The 21,163-nt window shown below is 52.5% G+C and overlaps 6 protein-coding genes across 6 annotated transcripts; 4 read left to right on the top strand and 2 right to left on the bottom strand.

Moving 5' to 3' along the window:
• The first annotated feature begins 439 nt into the window (after positions 1 to 439).
• HER10_EVM0013392 (uncharacterized protein) lies at positions 440 to 5,988 on the top strand. The gene is made up of 3 exons (XM_035482753.1): positions 440 to 2,172; positions 2,227 to 3,042; positions 3,128 to 5,988. The coding sequence occupies exons 1-3, from the start codon at positions 1,667 to 1,669 to the stop codon at positions 5,283 to 5,285; spliced, it is 3,480 nt and encodes a 1,159-aa protein (XP_035333615.1). The 5' UTR covers positions 440 to 1,666; the 3' UTR covers positions 5,286 to 5,988.
• Positions 5,989 to 7,068: 1,080 nt separating this feature from the next.
• On the top strand, positions 7,069 to 10,778 carry HER10_EVM0011073 (2OG-Fe(II)oxygenase superfamily protein; the record flags this gene model as incomplete). The annotated part of the gene is made up of 5 exons (XM_035480515.1): positions 7,069 to 8,395; positions 8,458 to 8,490; positions 8,545 to 8,942; positions 9,013 to 9,243; positions 9,308 to 10,778. Exons 1-5 carry the CDS (start codon positions 7,511 to 7,513, stop codon positions 10,776 to 10,778), a joined length of 3,018 nt encoding a protein of 1,005 aa, XP_035333335.1. The 5' UTR covers positions 7,069 to 7,510.
• Positions 10,779 to 10,813: 35 nt separating this feature from the next.
• HER10_EVM0012915 (uncharacterized protein) lies at positions 10,814 to 12,362 on the bottom strand. The gene is made up of 2 exons (XM_035483196.1): positions 11,201 to 12,362; positions 10,814 to 11,132 (listed from the first exon to the last, which is right to left on the bottom strand). Exons 1-2 carry the CDS (start codon positions 11,354 to 11,356, stop codon positions 10,986 to 10,988), a joined length of 303 nt encoding a protein of 100 aa, XP_035333565.1. The 5' UTR covers positions 11,357 to 12,362; the 3' UTR covers positions 10,814 to 10,985.
• Positions 12,363 to 13,764: 1,402 nt separating this feature from the next.
• On the top strand, positions 13,765 to 15,451 carry HER10_EVM0010985 (uncharacterized protein; the record flags this gene model as incomplete). Its single annotated transcript, XM_035480428.1, has 9 exons — positions 13,765 to 13,881; positions 13,987 to 14,125; positions 14,184 to 14,368; positions 14,425 to 14,461; positions 14,526 to 14,593; positions 14,652 to 14,689; positions 14,740 to 15,075; positions 15,125 to 15,192; positions 15,264 to 15,451. 9 exons carry the CDS (start codon positions 13,765 to 13,767, stop codon positions 15,449 to 15,451), a joined length of 1,176 nt encoding a protein of 391 aa, XP_035333317.1.
• Positions 15,452 to 16,449: 998 nt separating this feature from the next.
• HER10_EVM0010095 (C6 zinc finger protein) lies at positions 16,450 to 17,796 on the top strand (the record flags this gene model as incomplete). The annotated part of the gene is made up of 1 exon (XM_035479565.1): positions 16,450 to 17,796. The coding sequence occupies one exon, from the start codon at positions 16,450 to 16,452 to the stop codon at positions 17,794 to 17,796; it is 1,347 nt and encodes a 448-aa protein (XP_035333197.1).
• A 395-nt stretch (positions 17,797 to 18,191) lies between these two features.
• Positions 18,192 to 20,009, bottom strand: HER10_EVM0005913 (arginine deiminase type-3; the record flags this gene model as incomplete). The annotated part of the gene is made up of 1 exon (XM_035475515.1): positions 18,192 to 20,009. One exon carries the CDS (start codon positions 20,007 to 20,009, stop codon positions 18,192 to 18,194), a length of 1,818 nt encoding a protein of 605 aa, XP_035332698.1.
• Between the last annotated feature and the right edge of the window lie 1,154 nt (positions 20,010 to 21,163).

The following is a 21,163-nucleotide window of genomic DNA, read 5'->3' as shown; positions in this document are numbered from 1 at the left end:
TTGCCAATAATGCGCCTGCGCACAGCCAGCTGCGCAGAAGCCTTTCAGCAGCCACACAAAGACAACTTGTACATGGACCGGACTGGACGGACGGCCGTGGCTGACCCCAGATAACAGGTACGGAATACGGATACCTGCTGCAGTTGCAGTCGCAGTCTGCAAGACGCCGGACTGGTAAACGTTTTGCTGGTTGCACAAACCACCATTCAAAGATTGGGGGCTTGTGGATAGAGGCTGGACGCCCCGTCGTGGAGTCTTTTCAAGCGCAGGACAAGGGCAATCTTTAGTCTCGTCTCCGCCAAGGTTGTAATACCCAGGCCCCGGCCAGACCGCAAAATGGCATCAATCAGACGAAATACCATAACTAATCATCATCCATCCCGTCTGGATGTCCATCCACCATGGGCCATCCACCATCTTGAACCGGGCCGCGCCCACAAGAAGAACTGTCGCCGGTACACGGTACCTTTGGACTTGTTTTGCTGGCCTTGTTCTCACCTTAACCTTCACCTTACCTCAGCCATCCAACATTGCCAATCACCGTCTCGTCCTCTTGGTCTCTTGTGTCTCGCCTCCGCCTTTGCTGGGTCCTCGATGCAACTTGATGCCGCTACACCCTTGCGGATAGCCGTCCGACACTACTTGGCACTCTTTCTCCCTCCCTACCCTACCCTACCACACCAACGCACCTCTTCATCCACGTTCCGCCGGCCAAGACGCATGCCACTACAGCCCTGCATGGGCCAACAACGAGCCAGTCTTGGAACTTGGAACAGCCCTGCCCATTCGCTGCCGCAGGCGGTACTCTACCCTTTTCCGCCGTGCCCCAACCCACCTTGCGCGTCTCAAACCATGTACGTCGTCACCGTCAGTTCCACCTCCTGGTTTCCTGTCGGTGTCCATGTCCATCTCTCAGATGCCATCTGAGGCCCATTCCTGCTGCACTCGCACCGGCCCTTGACCGTCGCTGTCCGTCCAATACTCCCCAGACAGAGACACCTGTTCCCGCATATGAATGCCTGCCGCTGCTGTATAATCCTGCACAACTCGCCACTGACCCTGGCAACTGACTCTGTTAACAGACCAGGCATTCCCTTATGTGGAGTTGGCAAAATCGATAGACGCTTCGCTCGGTCTGGTCCGGTGGTAAATGCTCAGACCCATGCCACCTCTTCTTTAATTGCGCCTATCCCACCTTCTACCACCGCCTTTCTCTCTTCGTGCTGGTCTCCGGCGGTGATCAACTAGACTCCTCGAGCCTCCCTCCCCCTTTCCTTCTTCCTTTCACTGGTTGCGCCTGCCCCCATTGTCGCCTCACAGTCTATCTACTTGGAAAGGAGCATCGTTCAGGGCGCAGCTCACAAAGGGTCGACAAATATCAGACCATCTCGCCATTCTCACTACCGCAGATAGTACTCGAGGATCGCTCAACCTACAATCCACCACCCACGAAGTAACGTTGATAATTTCAGAACAACTCGCGCGGCATGGCAGTTTCAACAGTGTCATCGTAACCAAATTCTATCGGCTGGCCGTTTCGAGCACTGCCATCCGCAACCCGTACCACTTCGAGGCGATTTTCTCTACTTTTACTAGATTGCAGACTTTTTGTCATCTGGTTGAGGACTAGGGAATCGTCTCAAAATTCCACCTTTTAAACGTCAAGATGGGCAATGCACAGTCTACCGAGACGCATCATGATTCACATGTGCCAGGTGGAAGCAGCAGCAGAAAGTCACCTCACAAGTTATCGAAACCTAGAGTCGGCAATCATGCCTCTCCCACACCCCAATTACCGGGCCCCAGCCAACTAAGCATACAACGTGCTGCATCCGCCAGTCTGCCACCCTCTCGATCGAATTCGCGACTTCTGCCTGGGCAAAATTCGCCTGCACCGTCACCTATTTCTGCAACCGCCGGATCTCAGCTTGGTGCAGTCGCCCGAGCACCCAGCACCGCTTCCATGGCGGACCCAGAAGTGAAACCTGTGAGGGATTGGAAGCGCAGGGCAAGCTTGTTCAGATCAAAGAGCTCTCAAGAGCCCAGGAAACAAAACCGTAGGGAAAGCATGGTGCTGAGCCCGCCTGTTCCAGACAGAATGTCGAGGGCAAATTCAATGACCTGGGAGAGTCAGCAGGAAATGGACATTTCCAGGCAGTTGCAAGTTGAGAGGTATGGTCAACTCCCAAGCATTTCTTCGCAAATACTGACTAACGGCGGCTTTAGCTGGCATGTTCCCGGGAATCGTCAGTCCATCAACTACAATCTCATGTCATACGAATCGAGAAGGCTCCTGAACCTCAACGAAGATCTCACCGCATGCGAAGAGAACTCGATGGTGTCTGAAAGCAAGTTCGAGGTGTCACCGAATACTTGGAAAAGTTCGCATCCGCACCAGCCAGTCCTTGCACAATCAGTCAGCGCTCAGCTGCCTCTACCCCGAGCCAACTCAGATTTGGCACTGTATGCACCCGTACGGCGACGTTCCATGATCCAAACTCCAGGTCTTGCGACCCGAATGCCGTCAGAATATGCTTCATCTAGACGGTCGAGTGTGCGGCACAGCATGCCTACAACGCCAGCAGGAGGGCGTTCGCGAATGAACTCATTATCGGTCGACTCGAGCGCATATCCGATCCCGACGTTGGAAGAATACGTCGCTGAGCGATTCGCCTCGGAGCCCGAATATCTGTGTGAACCAGTGGCGGAACCTGTCGAAAGAGCCTTGACCCCTTCTGATATGGATTACCGGCCGCTAGGTGCTATGAAGTTTGGCTCGCTGCGGATCACGAATGGAGAGGCCAGCCCGCTTCCAAGTCCGGATTTTGAGCCAGCAGTTCAGGTCAGCATAGCAGAAAAGTCGCAAATGGTTGCTGTTGAGGAGTATTTCAGTCACGAGAACGGATCGGGTGGGACGGGCTTTGAGAGCAAGGACATCGAAATCACGGTCTCGACAGTGCAAGCCAGTGCTACTTCGCAGACACTCAGTCCGATCAAGACTTCGGTTTTAAAGGCAGAATCGCAGAGGCGGCGGTCAACTTCGTTAGTAGTCTCCCTTGCCAATTCGTGCAGACGGCGCCATGTTGTGTAAGGCACCATGAGACGGCTCACGCTGACTCAAATATAGGCCACTCAGTCCAGAGTTGAAAATATCATCCAAGCACACAGCAATGGAAGACGACCTTTTTGCGGAAGAAGATGAAGATGTGCAAATGGAGTACTCTGTCGAGGTCCTGACGGTCAGAAATGACCCGAACGCAAAACCAAGTTTCGAGCGACTGAAAGCGGATCAGTCTCAGAAACATTCCCGAGCAATTGCACGCGCCGACAGTGGAGTCGTTGCTAGCCCGACCACTGAGCACCAGCCCAAACCGCTGTCCAAGGCCGATTCCGGCTACAGTTCTAATGTCTCGCTGAGGTCGTTTCATGCCAAGCAACCGTCTGCAGGCAGCCGTCCAGCTGGCCGTGCCGCATCGGAGGATTCGGGCGATGAACTGTCAGACTCAGCCGCATCCCCAACTGTAGCCGTCAGCGGCAACAGGCTGCAAGTCAGTGTTCTTAAGACTGACATCCGCCCTGTTGATCCTTCACAACTTGGCGCCTCAGTTTCTTCGTCTCTGCCCCCGAAGGACGATTTTCTTGTCTCTCCGACTAACAACACAATGACGGTCACATCGCCCAAGTTCTTCTTCAACCTCAGCGCCGGTCATTCCTTCCGCAAGGACCGGAAATCTCCGGCCCCAGCGTTAATTGACAGCACTCAATCGGCCAAACAAGGCCCCGCTTCTCCGGCCGCCATTCGTTCTCCCGGAGCTGCTTCCGAAAAGTCAAATTCCTCCTTGAGCATTGGCAACGGCTTGCAGAAACCTGGCAAGTTGCAAAGACTTCTCAGCGGCTCTGGGATGCGAGGACCCCCGACCGTTCACGCAACGCATCCGTCTGACGAAGAGATACCCTCGGTACCCCAGGATGTTCAGTCAAAGCTTGAGGAGCACTCTGGTCGGTTTCCTATCACAACCAAGCGATTGACTCTTCGTGCGCAGGCCAGTAAAGAGACTCTCAAGACCATTTTCAGTGTCGGAAGCTTCGATGCCGGCCATGCCGACGACAAGCGCAGCTCTGCGCTCCTGGTCGATGCCACTCAGGTTGTGAGCGAGGTGATAGCAGAGACGCCTGGACCCTCTGAGAAGCCCAAGTCACCCTACCGCCGTTCCTTTCAGACTATGCCAGCCTCGTTCGCTCAAGCTGCGGCTTCTGTCATGCCGCGGCGCTCTATCCACCGCAAGCCAGTGCCTTCTGGCGTTGCGAGCAAGGCCGAGTTTATCGGCGAAGCCAGAGCCGACGAGATCCAGGTCGGCTTCGAGTCGAACATCACGGCCATCGACAATGTCGGCGAGAGCGTCGGCAAGAGTGCTTTCGACCAAGCTTTCATGGCGCTACCTCGTGAACAGCCTGTTCAGACCCAACACAGTCGTACTCTGACAATGCCGGCGCACATGGAACGTGAGATTGGGCTACGATTTCGTCCCACCGAGCCTCTGCCTCCGACAAGCCGCCACTCCGAATTCGCGTCTCAGAGTCTGCAGGTTCCCGAGGTGTCAGTGAAGAGGAAGACTTCTCCGCCCGTCAGTCTGCATACCCGCAGTAGCACCAAGAGTCCCCGAAAGCCAGTGCCAGTGCGCCCCCAGTCATCCTCGTCCAGCGAGGCCAGCCGAAGACAAACCTTGTCGAGGCAGAACAGCCGCGAGACCATCCACAGCTACCCATCGGCGTTGATGGGGGCATCACTCGATGACGCTCTTGCTGTGCCGCCCATTCCGCCAATGAGCCCTCGCAGGGGCATGACGATGCTCGAGAAGCAATACGCCAGGCGTCGCTTGACGACTGAGGACAAGTGGCGCCCTACCAATGGTTCTTTTCCCGAGTTTGGCCAGCCAGTTACACGCAGCGCCTCCACCAACCCAATGGCACATCAGCAGCAGCGACAACTCCGTCATCGATCAAGCTACGACAGTTACTCGCAGTACCGGGGACCTGTTGCACGCGGACATTCAGTTATCAACCAGAGCCCGAGTCAAAGCGGCAGTTACTACCAGCAGCAGCTCTTAAACATCCAACAGCAGCAATGGGAACAGCAGCAGTACTACTCCCCCGACGCCGTTCAGCCGGGTCTTTCCAGAAGCCGCAGCCGGAGCCGTAGTGTGCACGCAAACGGTGACCAGCCCTATAGAGTCCTCCACAGCTACAACTCGCCGGCGTACCGCAACGCACCAATCTGGGGTTGAGTCTTTTTTCGGTGGCGTACCAAATGCAGTAGCTGACCCATCATTTCACTTCTCGAGGTGGCCAGTCCCCTCATACATAATTGCTCTTTTTTGAGCGTCCAATACGACATCAACCGATTCTCGCCAACTTGCGCAAGCTGGCGCTGGTTTTGTCTACAAAGTTCTCTATGTACAGTCTTGCAGCATACGCATTTCACGATCAGGCTAGCAACACCGATCGTCTCGGCATGAAACTCGCGATTTACGGATTTTACAGAAATGCGAATTATTCCGGTCGTTTTCCTTTGACACGAACACATACACAACCTCGGATATACCCAGTGGTAAAAAAACACAACGGCCTGATGAAACACGGATAAACCGGCCAATGACATTTCTTATACCCGATATCGAAACAAGAGGGGGGGTTCTTTTTTTCGAGGCTTTGTTCATTTCCCAATTCTTGGAACGGGCGGTAACACAGTATACGTCATTCTTGGGGAAACGTCTGCTTGAAACTTGGTTTTGATTTTGCGCCGAACGGAGTTTGGAATACCCACTTGAAATTGTCCATGATTGGGAATCATTTGGGGAAAGCTGTAGTTCTGGTACACAGCTGAATGGGATAGTATCATCGGGAACAGGAGTGATGCAATAGGTTCATTAGGTTTTCGATTAGACTAGGTAGGGATAGCAAGCAGAACCTGTCTGAACAATATCGATGAATACGAACATGTTTGTTTCAAAATTGACCATCGCTCCGTGTTTCTTTGGCGCAGATCGATCGGACATGGGGTCCATGACACTGAGTTGAGGAGAAGAAGTCTTCTTCCACACGGAAACGACGCTGCCGATGTAAACACATGTGATTGACCAAAAGACAGTGAAATCCTTGGGAAACCAGATTCTGAGATGTTCTACAGCGTACTTTTGGTGAGGCATATGTCCTCCATTCTCTGTGTTAATGGCAGCTTTAGGGCAGGTTGAAGGGTAGTCATCGAACGTTGGACACCTTCCTGCCACGCCTGCCTCACCCACGAGAGCTAACGCCACACTTTCACCGAGGAATGTTCCGCACAGACCAAGGAGAACGCGAGAAAACGTGGGAGCCGGGACACTACCTTAGGTACCTACCTTGGCTGCGGGAAACAGTGGGGGTAGGTTGATGTACTGGGAGGAGAGGTAGAAGTATCTCTCCACGACCGTTAGAGATGGTATCCCCCAAACGGACAAGTTCGTTTCTCCTTTTTAACAAGTATGACAGAATAATGGAATATTAATTCGAGGAATGCATTGATTCATCTCGATAGATACAATTTAAATCAGATTAATATCATGAATTGATAGTAATTTCTCCATCCGGCGACCTAGAAGTCTCCGAGCAGAGACAACTCTGGGAAACTTGACGTTGAACCCCCCTCATGTGTACTTGCTCAACAGGGATGGTACAAGGATTCTCCACTATTTATATTCCCCTTAACGCGTCGCGTCTTGGTGCAATTAAGTTAATGGGATGAAGATTGATGCTGGGAACCCTTTCTATGTGACCAAACCTTTGCTATATCAGACACCGTGATGGATTCCCAAGCTCCCACAGTTGACTCGATACTTAAGACTGAAAAGGAGCTCCAGGCGAGTGAAGCTATCACAGCTCAGACGACCGCCACTGAGCCCAACACCAGCGACAACGAGGTCCCGGCCGGGCCCAGTGGAACCGGGGACACCGCAGCCAGCCACGGAAACGATGATGACACAGCATCTGTAGCCAGTAGCGCACTCTCAGAGGACTGGAAGCGCTCCTTTGAAGATGACCTCACCGAGGCGCTTGCCGGCATCCAGACACAGGGCACCTTTGCCTCGTTCCACCCTCTGAAGCGCGTGGACCTTGACCTCGCCGTCCATGATGTCGGACCCGTTACCCTGCCGCTGCCGGAGCCGACGGTGCGGCAACTGATCGAAAAAGCCACTCGTGCTCCGTTTGGTAAGGGTAGTGAGACCATTGTCGACACTGCTGCACGCAACACGTGGAAGCTGAATCCCTCGCAGTTCGAGCTCCGGAGTCCGCGCTGGCCGGCGGACTTGCAAAAGATATGTGCTGTCGTAGCAAAGGATTTGGGCGTCACGTCGCATGTGACGGCGGAGCTGTATAAGCTTTTGATTTACGAAAAGGGGGCCGTATCCAAGGCTCATACCGAGTAAGTCAGTCTTTAGTGTGTTGTCCTTTATGGTGCGTGAAGATGAATTAGATGGCTGAGACTACACGGGTTATCAGCACTGAGAAATACCCCGGCATGTTCGGCACGCTCGTCATCTGCCTTCCCTGCAGCCACGGGGGAGGCGACGTAGTCGTCAAGCACTGCGGCGAGACGAAGACGTTCCAGACCTCGGGAGTCGACCAGTCCTTTGCGTGCTGGTACTCGGACGTCCACCACGAGGTCCTGCCCGTCACGGAGGGCTACCGCGTGGTACTCACTTACAACCTCACCATCGATTCGGCGGCGACGGCCTCACAGCAGCGGCCCTCTGCGACGCTGCGGAGGCAAGAGACCGGGGCGCTGAGGCACACGCTCCGGCGGTGGCTGGAGAAACCCGAGCAAGGCGGTGTCGATCACGTCTACTACGGCCTGGCTTACGAGTACACCGAGCCCGGCATCTCGATGAAGGCGCTCAAGGGGCGCGACGCGGCTGTCGTGCAGACGCTGCAGGAGCTCTCTGCGGGGCTCGAGTTTGACGTGCTCCTGGCGCTGACGGAGAAGATGGAGATGGGCCCGGCAGTGTACGAGGGCAGTTCGCGGTATTCGGAAAATAGACGGAGCCGGCGTGGGAAGCGGAAGCGGCTGGCTGATCGTTTTAATGATTTTGATGGAATGGATGGATACGATTCGTGCGGTGTGCCGTATGAGGATTATGCATCCAGCTCGGACGGGTTCGAGGAAGATCCAAATGAGGCGGGCATGTCTCATGACATTGAGGATGTGACGGACGAGTCGTTGTCTGTCAAGGTGCTTGTGGACTTGAGCGGGCGCCCGATACTCCGTGATATCGCGTTGGATTGGAAGAATGTGCTTGATGCTAGCGAGTTCTTTGAAGGCGTTGAACGAAAGGAAGAGTATGAGGAATACCACAGCTGGGTAGGTCTTCGATCCAGAGGAGTGGCAGATACGTTTGTCATGTTGACAGAGATGAACTACAGGGACCAACAGTTAGCCACCGGTATTGCGTAACAGTGAGCTTTTTGTTCCCCTTTCCCTTCGCGGCTTCTAGCTAATGTTGGACTCAGGCCGCGCTCATCATTCGCCGAGACAGGATCCCTTCATTCCTCAAAGCCAGTACAAGGTCGGGACGGGATCACTACCAGGACAGCGCTGTACTGGTCGATTATCTCACAGATTCGATCCTCAAGGCCTCGTCGAACAGCAAGTCGTCATTTGAGACACTTAAAGACGTATGGGATACGTCGGTCCCTCGTCCAGGCAGGCGCACCCAAAAGGCTGAAGACGAGATCCTGTGCAAAGTGTTGCGATCTGCTTTGGCTATGAAGGATTGGGACTTTTTCGAGAAAGTCAGCAAGAAAAAGGCTGAAAAGGGGCTGGACGGGCCACTGCCCGCGGGCTACTATCAATTACTTCACGCAGAGGTCTCGCAGGGCAAAGCGGACTTCTCTCAGATCAAAAACGGGTGCGTTCTCTCCCCGATATCCAGCCCATTCTTTCAGGTTCGCGTCCTAACCGCGTTATCGATGTTCTAGCTTGACTTTCACAGTATCCAGGGGTCGGTATTTCTTCGAGATCTTCGAGGCGGTTGAGGCCTTTGTCCCAACCGATCAGCCCCTGTCTGACGAGATTCGGGAGTGGGCACGAGCAACGCTCACCAAAGGCCTCAAGGACATTGCCGATACCGCGATCTTCGTCCGTCAAGATGGACTGGCTTTAGTGACGAGCGCTGAGAAGTATGCTGACTTTGGTTGGCTTTCCTCTGAGTAAGTCTCTCCCAAGAAACCCTAATCACAGCTAGGCGTACATACGACTAACTCTTACTTGCAGGGCGATGCCCTTGATCGAGGAGCTACTTGTACGGACGCCCGCTTTTGCACTAGAGGTCCTATCAGCACTGCTCTCATGCGCTAGACGAAAGGCCTTTCCGGTGACTCTGGCCGTCAACTTGTACAAGAAGCTCGCCAAAGACCTCATCTCTATGCTCGATCTCGAAAGGGTCCACGGGCCCAGGGAAGACGACCCAACCCATAAGGCGGCGAGGTTCACATACGGCCAGACGGCGCCGTCCCCCCCCGACCACCGCCTCGCCTTGAATCACGTCGCCCTGGCAGACCTCTTTTCCGGCCTCACCAAGCTGGCATCCTCCCCTCCGCAAGAAGACCTAGTCCTGCCACTGGCTCTCAAAATCGTCAGCCACGCCCCCAACATGCACGCCCTTGACTTCCCCGTCCTCTGGATCCCGCTCCTGCACGAACTCTTCGCCGTCCTGGAAGCCACCAAGACGCCGCTCGACACCCCGCGCTACCAGCAACTCTTCGCCGCCGTCCTCGAAGCCTACCGCGATAACTACGTCGGCTCGAGACCCGTCCGCCCGTCGTCCGGTCAGCTGGGGAGCGGCATGTACCTCGTGCAATTCTGCACCTGCGGCGATTGCAGCAAACTGGACAACTTCCTCGCGAACCCGGCGCAGACGTCACTCCGCCTGATCATTGGCGCCAAGAAGCAGCGACACCACATGCACAGGGTGATCGAGGAGCACGACATCCGGGTCACGCATGAGACTGAGCGGTTTGCGCCTGGAGGCCCCACGATGGTTATTAACAAGGTGGGGCAGACGGATGTTGCGAAGCAGCAGGTGAGGGCCAAGGAGGCAGAGGAAGCCTTCAAGGCTTTTGATCAGACCAAGTTGGGTGTATTGCTGGGTGAGGATTATCCTGCTATTGCGACAGCATTGTGGCAGCGGCCGGTGAATCTTGTGCCAGGGCGGGGCGGTGTAACGTATCCGCCGGCACCGATCCCAGCTCCGGCACAAATGTCAGCCCCGGCTCCGGTTGCGGCACCAGCTGCAGCTTACGTTCCTGCTCCGGTTCCAGCTCCAGGGGCCGCTGCGGCAGGTTATGTACCGCCGGGACATACCATTGTGCCGGCAGTTGGGCCCGCGTGGGTTCCGCCGCCCACGGACAGACATCAGCCGATGACTGGGTCTGCCTGCGGCCCGCCGCCGTCACATTACAATAGGCCAATAGCCGGACCATCGTCCGTTCCTCCGCCTATGAGCGGCGCTCAACCGATGAATGGTCCCCAGCCGATGAACGGGCCGGCACGGGTGACTGCAGGAGTACGAGCAACAACCAGGGCTTTTGCGCCGACGACGGGCAATGCGGGATCGCCGTCGCGATCACCGCCCTCGGGTCTGAACGGGATGGGCCTGGTTGCGGCTTCTGGGCCAAGTCGGCCTCCGCCACCTATTGCTGGGACGAAACGAAAAGCAGGGCCAGAGATTATTGATTTAACTTAGGTGACTAGTCACTATAATTGGATGATGTTCTTTTAGCGTGCTATTGATATGTTCTTTCAGAAGCTGCACCACATGCTCCTTGGTGAGCCGTCATAGGCTGAACTGATCGGTCGTCACGACATCACGAACGAGCTGCGCGTCATGACAACGTAGCATGGCCAATATGAAGCATATTCATCTTCAGTCCCGCTAGCCCATTACCATGGATCACGACTGATTCTTGGGACAAACCTTGTCCACCGCGCTGTTCGCACAAGGAAACGTGTCGGGACAAGTGTTGAAGACGTAGAAACCAGTCCCGCAGCACGTGCTGATGCCACCGCAGGAGTCCGCAGGGATGTTACATATGCCAGACTGTTCATTCCCCCACGTCAGCATTTGCATTCTCAGGTTTTGTTTGTTCCGGTCGTTGTAAAACTTACCTCGGAAAAGCGGAAGTCGAACTGCGAGTCGCAGCAGAACCTCGTCTTTCCGATGTCCCCGCCGTCGCCTGCCAAGTTTTGGCAGTAGCCCATGGACCTAGCTGCGATAGCACCGGTCGCGAAGGACGCAGCCGCGAAAACAAGTGTGGCACGCATGTTTAGAGAGTTGTATACCGAAAGGATCGTGGGTAATTGGTGGCAAAGTATGACGAGAAGGACTCTGGCCAATTCACCTACTCAGGGACTTCAACCTCATGTTTATATCAGTCCATCAGACTTTATCCCCGTTAATGAGTAAGGAATTCAAAATACGAACTATCCCACGGGCACTTAATATGCCTTCGAGTCAGGCAAATCGGTAACGGACAGCTGCGTAGTCCGCCTACTCCGTGCTGCGAACCCGCTGGAGGATCTGCGTTGACGAGAAGAGAGTTTGGGCCAGTGCACTCAGCCAGTCATGCTTCACTCGGTACGGGTCAATATAAACGAAATTAGCACTATAGTCCTTCACAATAACTTTCTGCTTTTGCCGATCTCAGGAAATATATCCCTACGGAGTTTTTAGGCGACTACTTCGGGATTCCTCTGTCTCCCAAACTCCGTATTGTGTGCAATGACGTACGCGGTGTTGGTGCATGGGGTTTTTGGGTAAGTTCGACCTACCAGCCTGGTTCCCTTGGAGATTCTGTACAGGAACATGACGATTCGTAAGTCAATTCTTGCATATCAAGTCTGACGTTGAGTGGCTAGTGGCCCTTTCCTGACAGGAACGAAGAAACTAGTCATTCGCAGCATTCGCTGAGGCTTGGGTCTAGGTAGTGCTATAACACTTGGGACCAAGGCAACGAACCTTCCTCCAATGCTTGATCTCTCGAAGCAATTGTCACTTCGAGTCTCATAACGGGTCTTCTGAAACTGGTAATCGGACGTCTAGAGAATAAGGCTCGCTATAACTTGTACAATGCCGGAATTGTGTCCCGTGAGGCTATGGTCCATACACCTCACTCAATTCCTAGACCCCGTTCTCGTTAAAGCTTCTCATCTCCAAAAGAATAGAAGAAAGAAAAAAAGCTCAAAGTCCGCTTTTACTTTGTACTACAGTTGGTTCCCCTTGACGTATTCGTGATAGCAGGAACCAGTCCCAAAGTACGGGAGCTCGGCAAGGACTGGGAGGTTGCGATTTGATTAGGTGCTAACTTCCACATAGCGGCATTCGTCCAACCTAAAGGTCAGGGGCTTCCGGGTCCTCTAGGTAAGGCCGGCTCGTGTCTTACTCGGAGAGCCACGCCGTATCGGAACTTACAAGACTCGTGTTTGCGCTCAGACGCACTTCCGTTATCTTCAAGTGTTTTGAACCAATAAACATTTCTTTCTATAATATAGACTTCGATTCATAGCAAAGATCAGCAAATCGGGCGTATGTAAGGTACTAGAAACAGCTCAGCGTGGCCTCTCCACTCTCCCGTTCCCCCCCAAAATGAGATGGCTCGGACCAATTCAGGAACGCTGGCCTTATAGCGGCCCCTCAAAAGTAGCTCACTAGCATAGACCTTATGCACTATTGCCAGTTTGATCACACTCCTCTGCGGGCTTCATTCCTTATACTAACTTGCTAGAGCAGTGTAAGGCTATATAAGGTTCTTTTAGGGTGCACTAGGTACGGTGTCTCCTCGGCGAAGACGATTACCATGATTTTGCCTCGTGTTCTCCGGCCATCAACGGCAGCCACGCACGTGTGGCTTGCTTTATCTTCTCAATGCCCTGTGGATGTCGTTTTTAAACTCTTGCCAAGCCCCCGTCCGATAATGAAGGCTTCGCATGGACGATGGCGTGACTGAATACGAGACGACTTGTTTAGTTGAACATCTCGAATCAAAGATCGGAACACCGTGGCTCAATTCTCTCTTTGTTGAATTCCATGCTGGCGGAGGAGATACCGAACGCTGCTAGCGTCGTGTTCCGTTTGCGAAACTCTGCTTCAAGATGACAAAAGCGCAGCATCCCTGCCAGTTCGTCCACACCTCAGCCCTACCGCATTACTGTGGTAGACAAGATGGATTCTCAGGAATGAGTTTCCGCTCGATCCTGCGTGCCTGCCCTTGTCGACCACGCCTAGCCCAGCGGAGCAGCTGTCGTTATCAGACTAGGGTAACAGATGAACGGGGTGTCGGCTGGCGATGGTAAGCTAGAGTATGGGGCACGTGGTAGGTTAGCCACTGTGAGTGTTTCACAGTTAGCGCCATTGCTCTTGCATGCAGATACACTACTCGAAGCACCGTCGAATGCCCCCCTAACCTAACCTGCGAGGCGACCAGTCGTGTGAACCTCTTGAAGAGAGCGGTTCCGCGGACCTTGGGGGCCGCACTGCAGAACGACTCCTTAGGTAGAACGAATTCCATATTCAATTTGTCGGGATCTTGCCGCGAAAGCTCTCAGGTCTCGTTTTGTTTTCCTACTCCCCGAAGTTGCTTTCCCCCACGAAAGACTTTGCCTTGGCTGCCGATTTTGAGTTCACAGTCACCCAAACAGCCGACTGGTACAGCTTGATCGCGACGATGAAATCTATGCTGTTGAGGACAGGTATCTTGGCGGCTTTTGCGATAGTGGCAGGGGCAGAGTCAATTTTTGATATAAATTCAACGGCACTCACCCAGTGGCTCGCTACAACGCCAAAATGCTCGGTACGTAATGATTCCCTTGATTTGGTACATAGTGCCTTGTCGTGGACTTCAACACCAGTCCAACCTGAATCCCACTTCAACAAACCCTTATACAAATCGCCTTAGACGTCATGCTTCTCCGAGCCACTCTCATCCGGAAGATGCCAACTTAACGGAATTGCGAAATGCGCCTGTACGAACGACGAAATCCAACTTCGAGTCTCTACTTGTGTACAGCTATCCTGTGACTTTCCTGATCAAGTCGGTGAGCACATACCGCTACCCGACACTATGAGCTCTATACTAACATTCAGCTTGTCCAGAGGCTTCACGAAAGTCCCAGATTCTGTGTTATGAATACCCAAATAATAACCAAAAGGGAAATGCTCCTCTATATGCTATCGCGCTACCTTCTATCACATCGGTCATTGTATTATTAAGATGTTTCGCTCGTTGGATCGTTGCCCGTCAGTTGTGGTGGGACGACTATGTCACATTACTGGCCTTGGTATGTTCGTCGGTACTCCTATCTAATGACTCTTTCCTAAGGGCTAACAATCTCAGGTCTTACTTGGTGTTCTTTCAGCATGTGGTTTGGCCAGTAAGACACCTACGATTTCGCCTCAAGGCAGTAGGGAGAGTTGTATGCTGACATTACTCTGCAGTCGTTGCTCTGGGGTTTGGGAAGCATTACTGGGCCATCAACCCCGATTCAGCAAAGACGCTTCTACAGGTAAAAAGTCCTTTGCAAAGTGTTCCTTGACGATGAAGCATCTAACCTGTATCACAAGTCGTTCTACGTTATGCAAATTTTTTATGTTCTTTTGAAGTCAGTTTCCAAAGCCTAGTCGGGAGCATTTCTAAGCTAAACCTCACCAGTGTTACCGCAAAAATCGCAATCTGCTGTTTTTACATCCGAATTTTCCCCAAACAACGATTCCAGCTGGTTACGAAGGCCGTTATCGGTCTGCTTATCGTCCGCGGTCTTGTTATCGTCTTCCTAATCTCGTTTCAATGCGTCCCGATTACTGCGATCTGGGATAAGTCGGCTCAAGGAAAGTGTCTTAACCTGACGGCTATCGGGTATGCGGGTGCTGCCGCTAGTATTACCGAGGATGTGGTATTACTTATTATGCCGATCCCAGAGCTTCTACATTTACAGCTTGGCCTGAAGAAGAAGCTGGGCCTAGTCCTTATGTTCTGTCTCGGCTCCTTGTAAGAAATCCGCTGCTGGCTCGATTGGAGATACTAATGAGGCACTCAGTGGGTGCATTGCAAGCATCGTTCGACTAAAGTACCTGGTCTCTTTTGCATATAGCTTCGACCCAACATGTGAGTCACCACCCTAAGGAAATACGACTACCCATGAGCGGCAGTGGGTGCTGACCAATTTTCTCCGATAGGGGACAACTCAGACATCATCAGCTGGAGTGGCATCGAGGTCAACGTTGCTATCATTTGCGGTAGCTTGCCAGCATTGCGGGTCCTGTTTCAGTATCTACCAAACCCTTTTACCACAAGTGAGAAAGCTGGAAGTGAGAGTATTCACTCTCTGCAAAGAGTAACAGAACAAGAATTAAGTAAGGCTTGAGGGGAGTCTCTAAACCTTTCTCTTGATGGCTGTACCCCGGTGCTAGCACTGTTGTGGCGTTGGCCAAAATTCCTCACTGACCTCGTCGGCCCACCTCTTCCCCGCGTTCTGACCCTGCAATCGTCTCATTATCTTTCCTATAGATGGCTAAAGCTGGCGTTACTGTATCCCCGTTGGGAAATGAGGAGATAGAGAGGAGTGCAGGTGACAAACAAATAGGTAGCAAAGACTATGACATTGACCGCAAGCTCTCAAACCCGAGCCACGCCAAAGTGAAGAAAACGGCCAAGGATCAAAGTTCAAGAAGTCACAGCTTCGTGAACTTGGATGACCAGTCAGCGTTTCCCGAAACGCCGATGTCAAGTCCGCCGCAGAACGCGTTCACCTCACTTTCATTCCCAAACGCAGTCAGCGAATCAGACATCAAACCTTTCGGGCGTGTGGGATGAGAACGAGAAGTGGGACTCTCAGCTTCGGCCAAGACAAAATCGCGATGGCCCTTGCTCAGTTGAAAACCTGCAAGTTTCAGCCTACTATTCGCATATGTCATCGCCTGCGCGCTCTCAGAGTTATGCTCATCTGCACCCAATTGAAGCTACGAGATCTCGGTTGAAAGCTTTTTGAATGGAATCTTGCCAATTGCAACCTGGCAGGCCGCATCGCACCGCGAGCCTGAGTCGCTCACCACGGAGGATGTTGGAGGTGTCGGGAACGACAGGGGAGGTCAACCCTGAAGCCACCTCAAAGCATCAGCCACAGTATGTTCTCATCTCATCCTCACTATGTGACTGATGATCTAAGTAAGCTGTCATGTAGCAAGTAAGCTTATTCCGCTACACTCTCCACTCCTGCAGTGATTGACATCATGGAGATGCTGTGTCAATGGAAAGGCAGCTTGTCGAAGACGCAGATGTCTTCAGCTCAGGTTGCGTCGGCAACCATCAGCGATCCCGCCGCCAGTCAACTGGGACATCTCAGGAACACCAATTGAAAGGGCCATGTTCCATCATGTACGCACATGCACAGTTGCGGGCTTCGGAGCTATCTCCTTCCTGGAGAAGCTATGGCACAATTACATCATCCCATTGGGATACTATTCCGACTCAGTTAAACACGCCCTGATAGCCTTGGGGTGTGCACATCGAGGCTTCATAGGTGACTACAAAGAAGAAGATCAGGCTGCGGGCGCGCAAACATACGATCTGCTAGCAGTTCAACAATTCTCCAAGGCCATGAAGTTCACGACTCAGGATATGGAAAGACTTTCGCCTACCACTCTCAGGACATCGCTCGTTTCTTGTTTGATATTCATCTGCTTTGAAATCATGCAGGGACGTTACGACAAAGCTATGCAACATCTTAGATCCGGCTCCAGCATCATGGTTGCCCTGTCGAAAGCGGCAACGGATGCTCAGGCAGGATTACCTCTTTCGGTGCACCACAGATGTCTGGCTGAGACTGTCAAGGACTATTATGATCAGTTATGCGATCTTGCTGACATGTTCACCTGCTTGGGCTGCGATGCTGCCTACTTACTGGAAGAAGGGGAAGTCATTCCTGACCTGTCTTACTTCTTTCGGAGCAATAGCAACGAAGATGCTTCCAAGCCTTACTCCTCCGCCACCGAGGCTCGATACGATCTCCACCTTGTAGACCAAGCTTTCGGGAAGGCTTTACGATACAATGTTCGAGGTAGAATTCCGATGAATCCGATATCTTGGACCTCATTCTTGAATTTGCCAGAGAGCATGTCACCACTAAGAGATGACGACCGGCGGCTCGGGGAATGGCTTACAGCTCGCCATCTCTTTGATATCTTTAGTAGTCGGCTTGCAACTTATACTGAGCATCTCAAGTCAAGCTCATCAACAACCAGACAGCAGTTATGGGAGGCACGGCTAATGTCAGTCATGCAAAAGGACTGGTCGGTCATCATCAAATGCTTGGAGACTCCGAGCTCACAACCTCTGGATCGACAATATTTTCAGGATCTTTTAGAAGATGCTGAATCGCTCATATACGCCGAGGCCGAGCCGATGCAGTATCCAGTCTTTACCCTGGGTGCGGATGTGATCCCGCGAATGAGCCTCATTGCCGGGTTCTCTGGTGAGCTGGACCTGCAGCAAAGGGCCATTTCGCTGCTGTATGCCATGCGAAGGAAAGAAGGCATGTGGGATAGTCGGGAGATTGCGAGTGTGCTAGAATCTATCTTGCTGGCTAGGGAAAGCAGCATCTGGGACATGGAGTATGAGAGGATCTCTCTTCCGCGAATAGCAGGGATGCTGTTATCGCTGAAGCTGTATGATGGTAGCAGTACGTTACCTCTGGCTACGCTGGTAGACTAATGCTCTAATTCACTGAGATACAATGGTTGTCGTTGTAACGTGTAAGAGCAGCCTGCAACTGTTCACGAAATTTGCAGATAGCAGAGCACGCTCACTGCTACAGCTTGACCTTGTTTTGCCTGTGTAACCCTGTTTAAACTTAAATATAGCCTAGTAGTGGCATTCAGGCTAACCTAGCTTCCCGTGCCTCATATTCCCGCGTGTAGTCACCCTTATCCATCACTGCTGCACGCAGAATAGTAGGTAGGGAACGAGACGAGAACGAAGGAATATGATTACTGCAGAGCACATCATGACATGCTATAGTTCTCTCCACTAGATTGCTCTCAGAATGATGACTCTCAGGACCTCCCCATCCTCTTCTCTAATTCCCACACACCACGAGAGTGTTATCCCTACTCCCACCACGCTACGTCCGTCTCCCTGAAAGTGTTGCTTCCACAATGGACCTCGCCAAAGGTGTGGTGATGCGACATGAAATCGTCCACAAACCCGACCTCCATACCAGCCTTTGCATATGCCTCCCGGATGGCAACCTCCAAGATGTCTCGTCCCTCAACCACGGGACCCCAAGTCTTGGGACTCACGTAGTAGTTGCCCAACACGACGCCATTGATAGCCGCCGGGCTGAAGCTCACTAGCAAATACTCGCCCTTTGCTACCGTTTCAGTCAATGAGGAGAGCGAAGACACCTTGGGAGCCTTGAAGAGCGAGGGGATGCGAATCACATGATCTCGAAGAATAGGTATTTCAGCGAGCAGGATTCCCAGATTAGCATCAATATGTCTCTGCGCATAAGCGTTGACCTCGTGAAATGTCTCGTTTGCAAGAAGCTCATCGACTGTCATGGCCAGCTCCTCTTTCGTGATAGAAAAGGAGCCCTCAACAGACCCATTGAAGGAAATCGCCCGCACACCGCCATGCCCCGCTGCTGAGGTGTTTCTGAGCAAGTCGAGGGCGGTCATGGTGTCAGCGATACCAATCGTGAAGCCAAGGCCCGTCTCGTTGGAAGGTAGAAACTGGACGAACTCATCAACATGACCGATGAGTAGCCATCCAGACTCAAGGAAAAGGGGGGTCTGAAGCTCTTGGCCTTCCAAGAAGGCAATCGTGGCTTCCGCTGGCATCTTGTCATAATGCTTGCCATGGATGATCCGGCCGGCAGGATATTTGACTCCACTCTTGGACGTGTAAGGTGGGATCGTTTCGAGGTTGCCGTATGCGTTGATTTCTCGGGCGCCATAGCCGCCGCGTCCCCCCTCAGGCTGGAAACCACCAACACTTTTCCCGCGAAGCTGCTCAAAGACCTGTCTTCCAGCAGTACGAACTGACTGTGCCGACCTCAACATAATTCTGAGCGAGATCGGTTGGCCGTTAGGTCCAGGCATGCTAGCATACGCTGGTTCAACAAAATCCTGTGCCCAAATATCGTCACTCTGATTGAACAGATACAATGGCTCCTGTATCCCTGCCGCCTTCCGCGCCTCGTCAAGTCGGCTGAGAAAACCGAGCTGTACAGGATCAGACTCGTTTGCCGCAGTACTGACAAAGGCGCTGACACGTTGGAGATGGTGATGGGTCAGAACTGGAGCCACCTTGAGCTCAACGGCGTCAGATATGACAGTGCCATTAGCGTGAACATCGAAGTGCACCCTCACTTTGCCGTCCCATTTTGTCAAATCCTTCACAAACTCACGCCCGTCAATCCCGAGAGTGATACCCGCTTGGACATGGCTTGCATTGAACGTAAATTCAGCATCCACAAAGCTCCAAGAGGCAGTCTCGGCGGGATTGGCCGACGAGTCGTTCAGGTAAAAGAGACGAACCCTTTCAGATGCGGCATCAGGCGTGGCGTAGATGTGGGCAATAGTGTCGTTTGAAACTTCCAATGGGATCGTCTTCAGGGGAGCAACCAGGCTTGGCTCAAGGAGTAGGTGGCCAGAAGCATCGTGACAAGATGCTAGCTCGTGATTACTGAGAGGATTACCCTGAAGATCCTGATTAGGACAGCGTTTGAGAGAGTCGCCGACGTTGGGCAGGAAGATGGCGCCGCGAGAAGGGGTCCAGAATGCTCTGTCCGTGGCGTCGCTGTCATCGACGATACCGTCACGGTTGGTATCTGCGAGAATCATAGGCTTAGGCTGCTGGCCATGAACTGCTCCGAAATGCAGCGTGACCAATACAATGGCCACAGCCTTGGCTGATAAATGCATCTCGAGATAAGTCTGATGAGGAGAATGTTCGAAAGGCTCATGTAAGAAGACGCCGCTGGTTGTATCATTCCATACACTATCTAGTTGGGGTGTATGATTACTCTTTATATCAAAGAAGGACATACTCAACAATGAGTGCGATCATCGAAAAGCATTCGATGGTAATTCCAGCCTTCCTCTCAAGAGTTTCCCTTCAAGATACCGGCATCCAGTATTGAGGCCGTAGATAGTAGCAATCACGGTTAAGAAAACCATTTCCACCAATAAACCGCGTCAATACGCCGTATTAGGAAAAAGTTGTACATGAGATGCGCTCACGATATATCAAAAGTCGGTGTTACTATCTTACGAAGCCACATTGACTAACACATGCAACTGGGATCGGGGGCCGTGATCACCGGCTCCGGACCCAGGGGCCAAAGGACCATAGACCCTACTCATATGCTGGCGGAGGCGTACGTCATGGCATCCACTGTTGCCCCGTTACCAGCTACATTATGCTTGTTGAATTTGTCGAAAGTTTGGCCATGTCCGTAACTGCAACTCTTACCTCTCGAATAGTTTGTTGCCAAGATCAATTGCCCCGACTTTGGGCCTAACCTCAGGAGAAATCGAACTCTTTCCTTGCATCACACACCAACTGCAGCGGAATATTCGGAACCCGAATACGTATGGAGAATGCGTCGGGTGCCTAGCTCGGTACGTTTTCTTCTGCTATGAATCTCTTGATCTCATCTGACTACCTAATAGGTATGCCACGAATGAACGTAAGAAAGTAGTTTTGATGATATGGAAGATAAGAAAACATTGCTCTCATAGACGTAGAGATATATTTACGCCGTAGCCTAGGCGACATGTTTCTAATTGCCGCACCTCTTCAAGCATTCGTCCTGGTTGTAGCTATCATCAATTATCTGTTAAACACGCCGCGACCAACAAAGAGTAGGCCAGAGCAAGAAAGTCGTAGGCAGCGGCTATGTTGCGATGAAAAATGAGCAAGTTGCCCGAAAGAAGTCACGGAAGTCGCGCGCGTTACTGACGGTTGACGAACGAAGTGTTAACTCTAGATCCTCAACCCTGTGCATTCCTCGATCCCGATACTCTACCTTGAAATACAGGCTCGCCCTTCTTTTATCACTTTCGAGCATCCGACG

The sequence above is a fragment of the Colletotrichum scovillei genome (assembly GCF_011075155.1).
Source record: "Colletotrichum scovillei strain TJNH1 chromosome Unknown Contig00006, whole genome shotgun sequence".
Taxonomy (NCBI): Eukaryota; Fungi; Ascomycota; class Sordariomycetes; order Glomerellales; family Glomerellaceae; genus Colletotrichum; species Colletotrichum scovillei.
The sequence above is the reverse complement of the archived record's forward strand: the minus strand, read 5'-3'. Positions and strand labels throughout refer to the sequence as shown.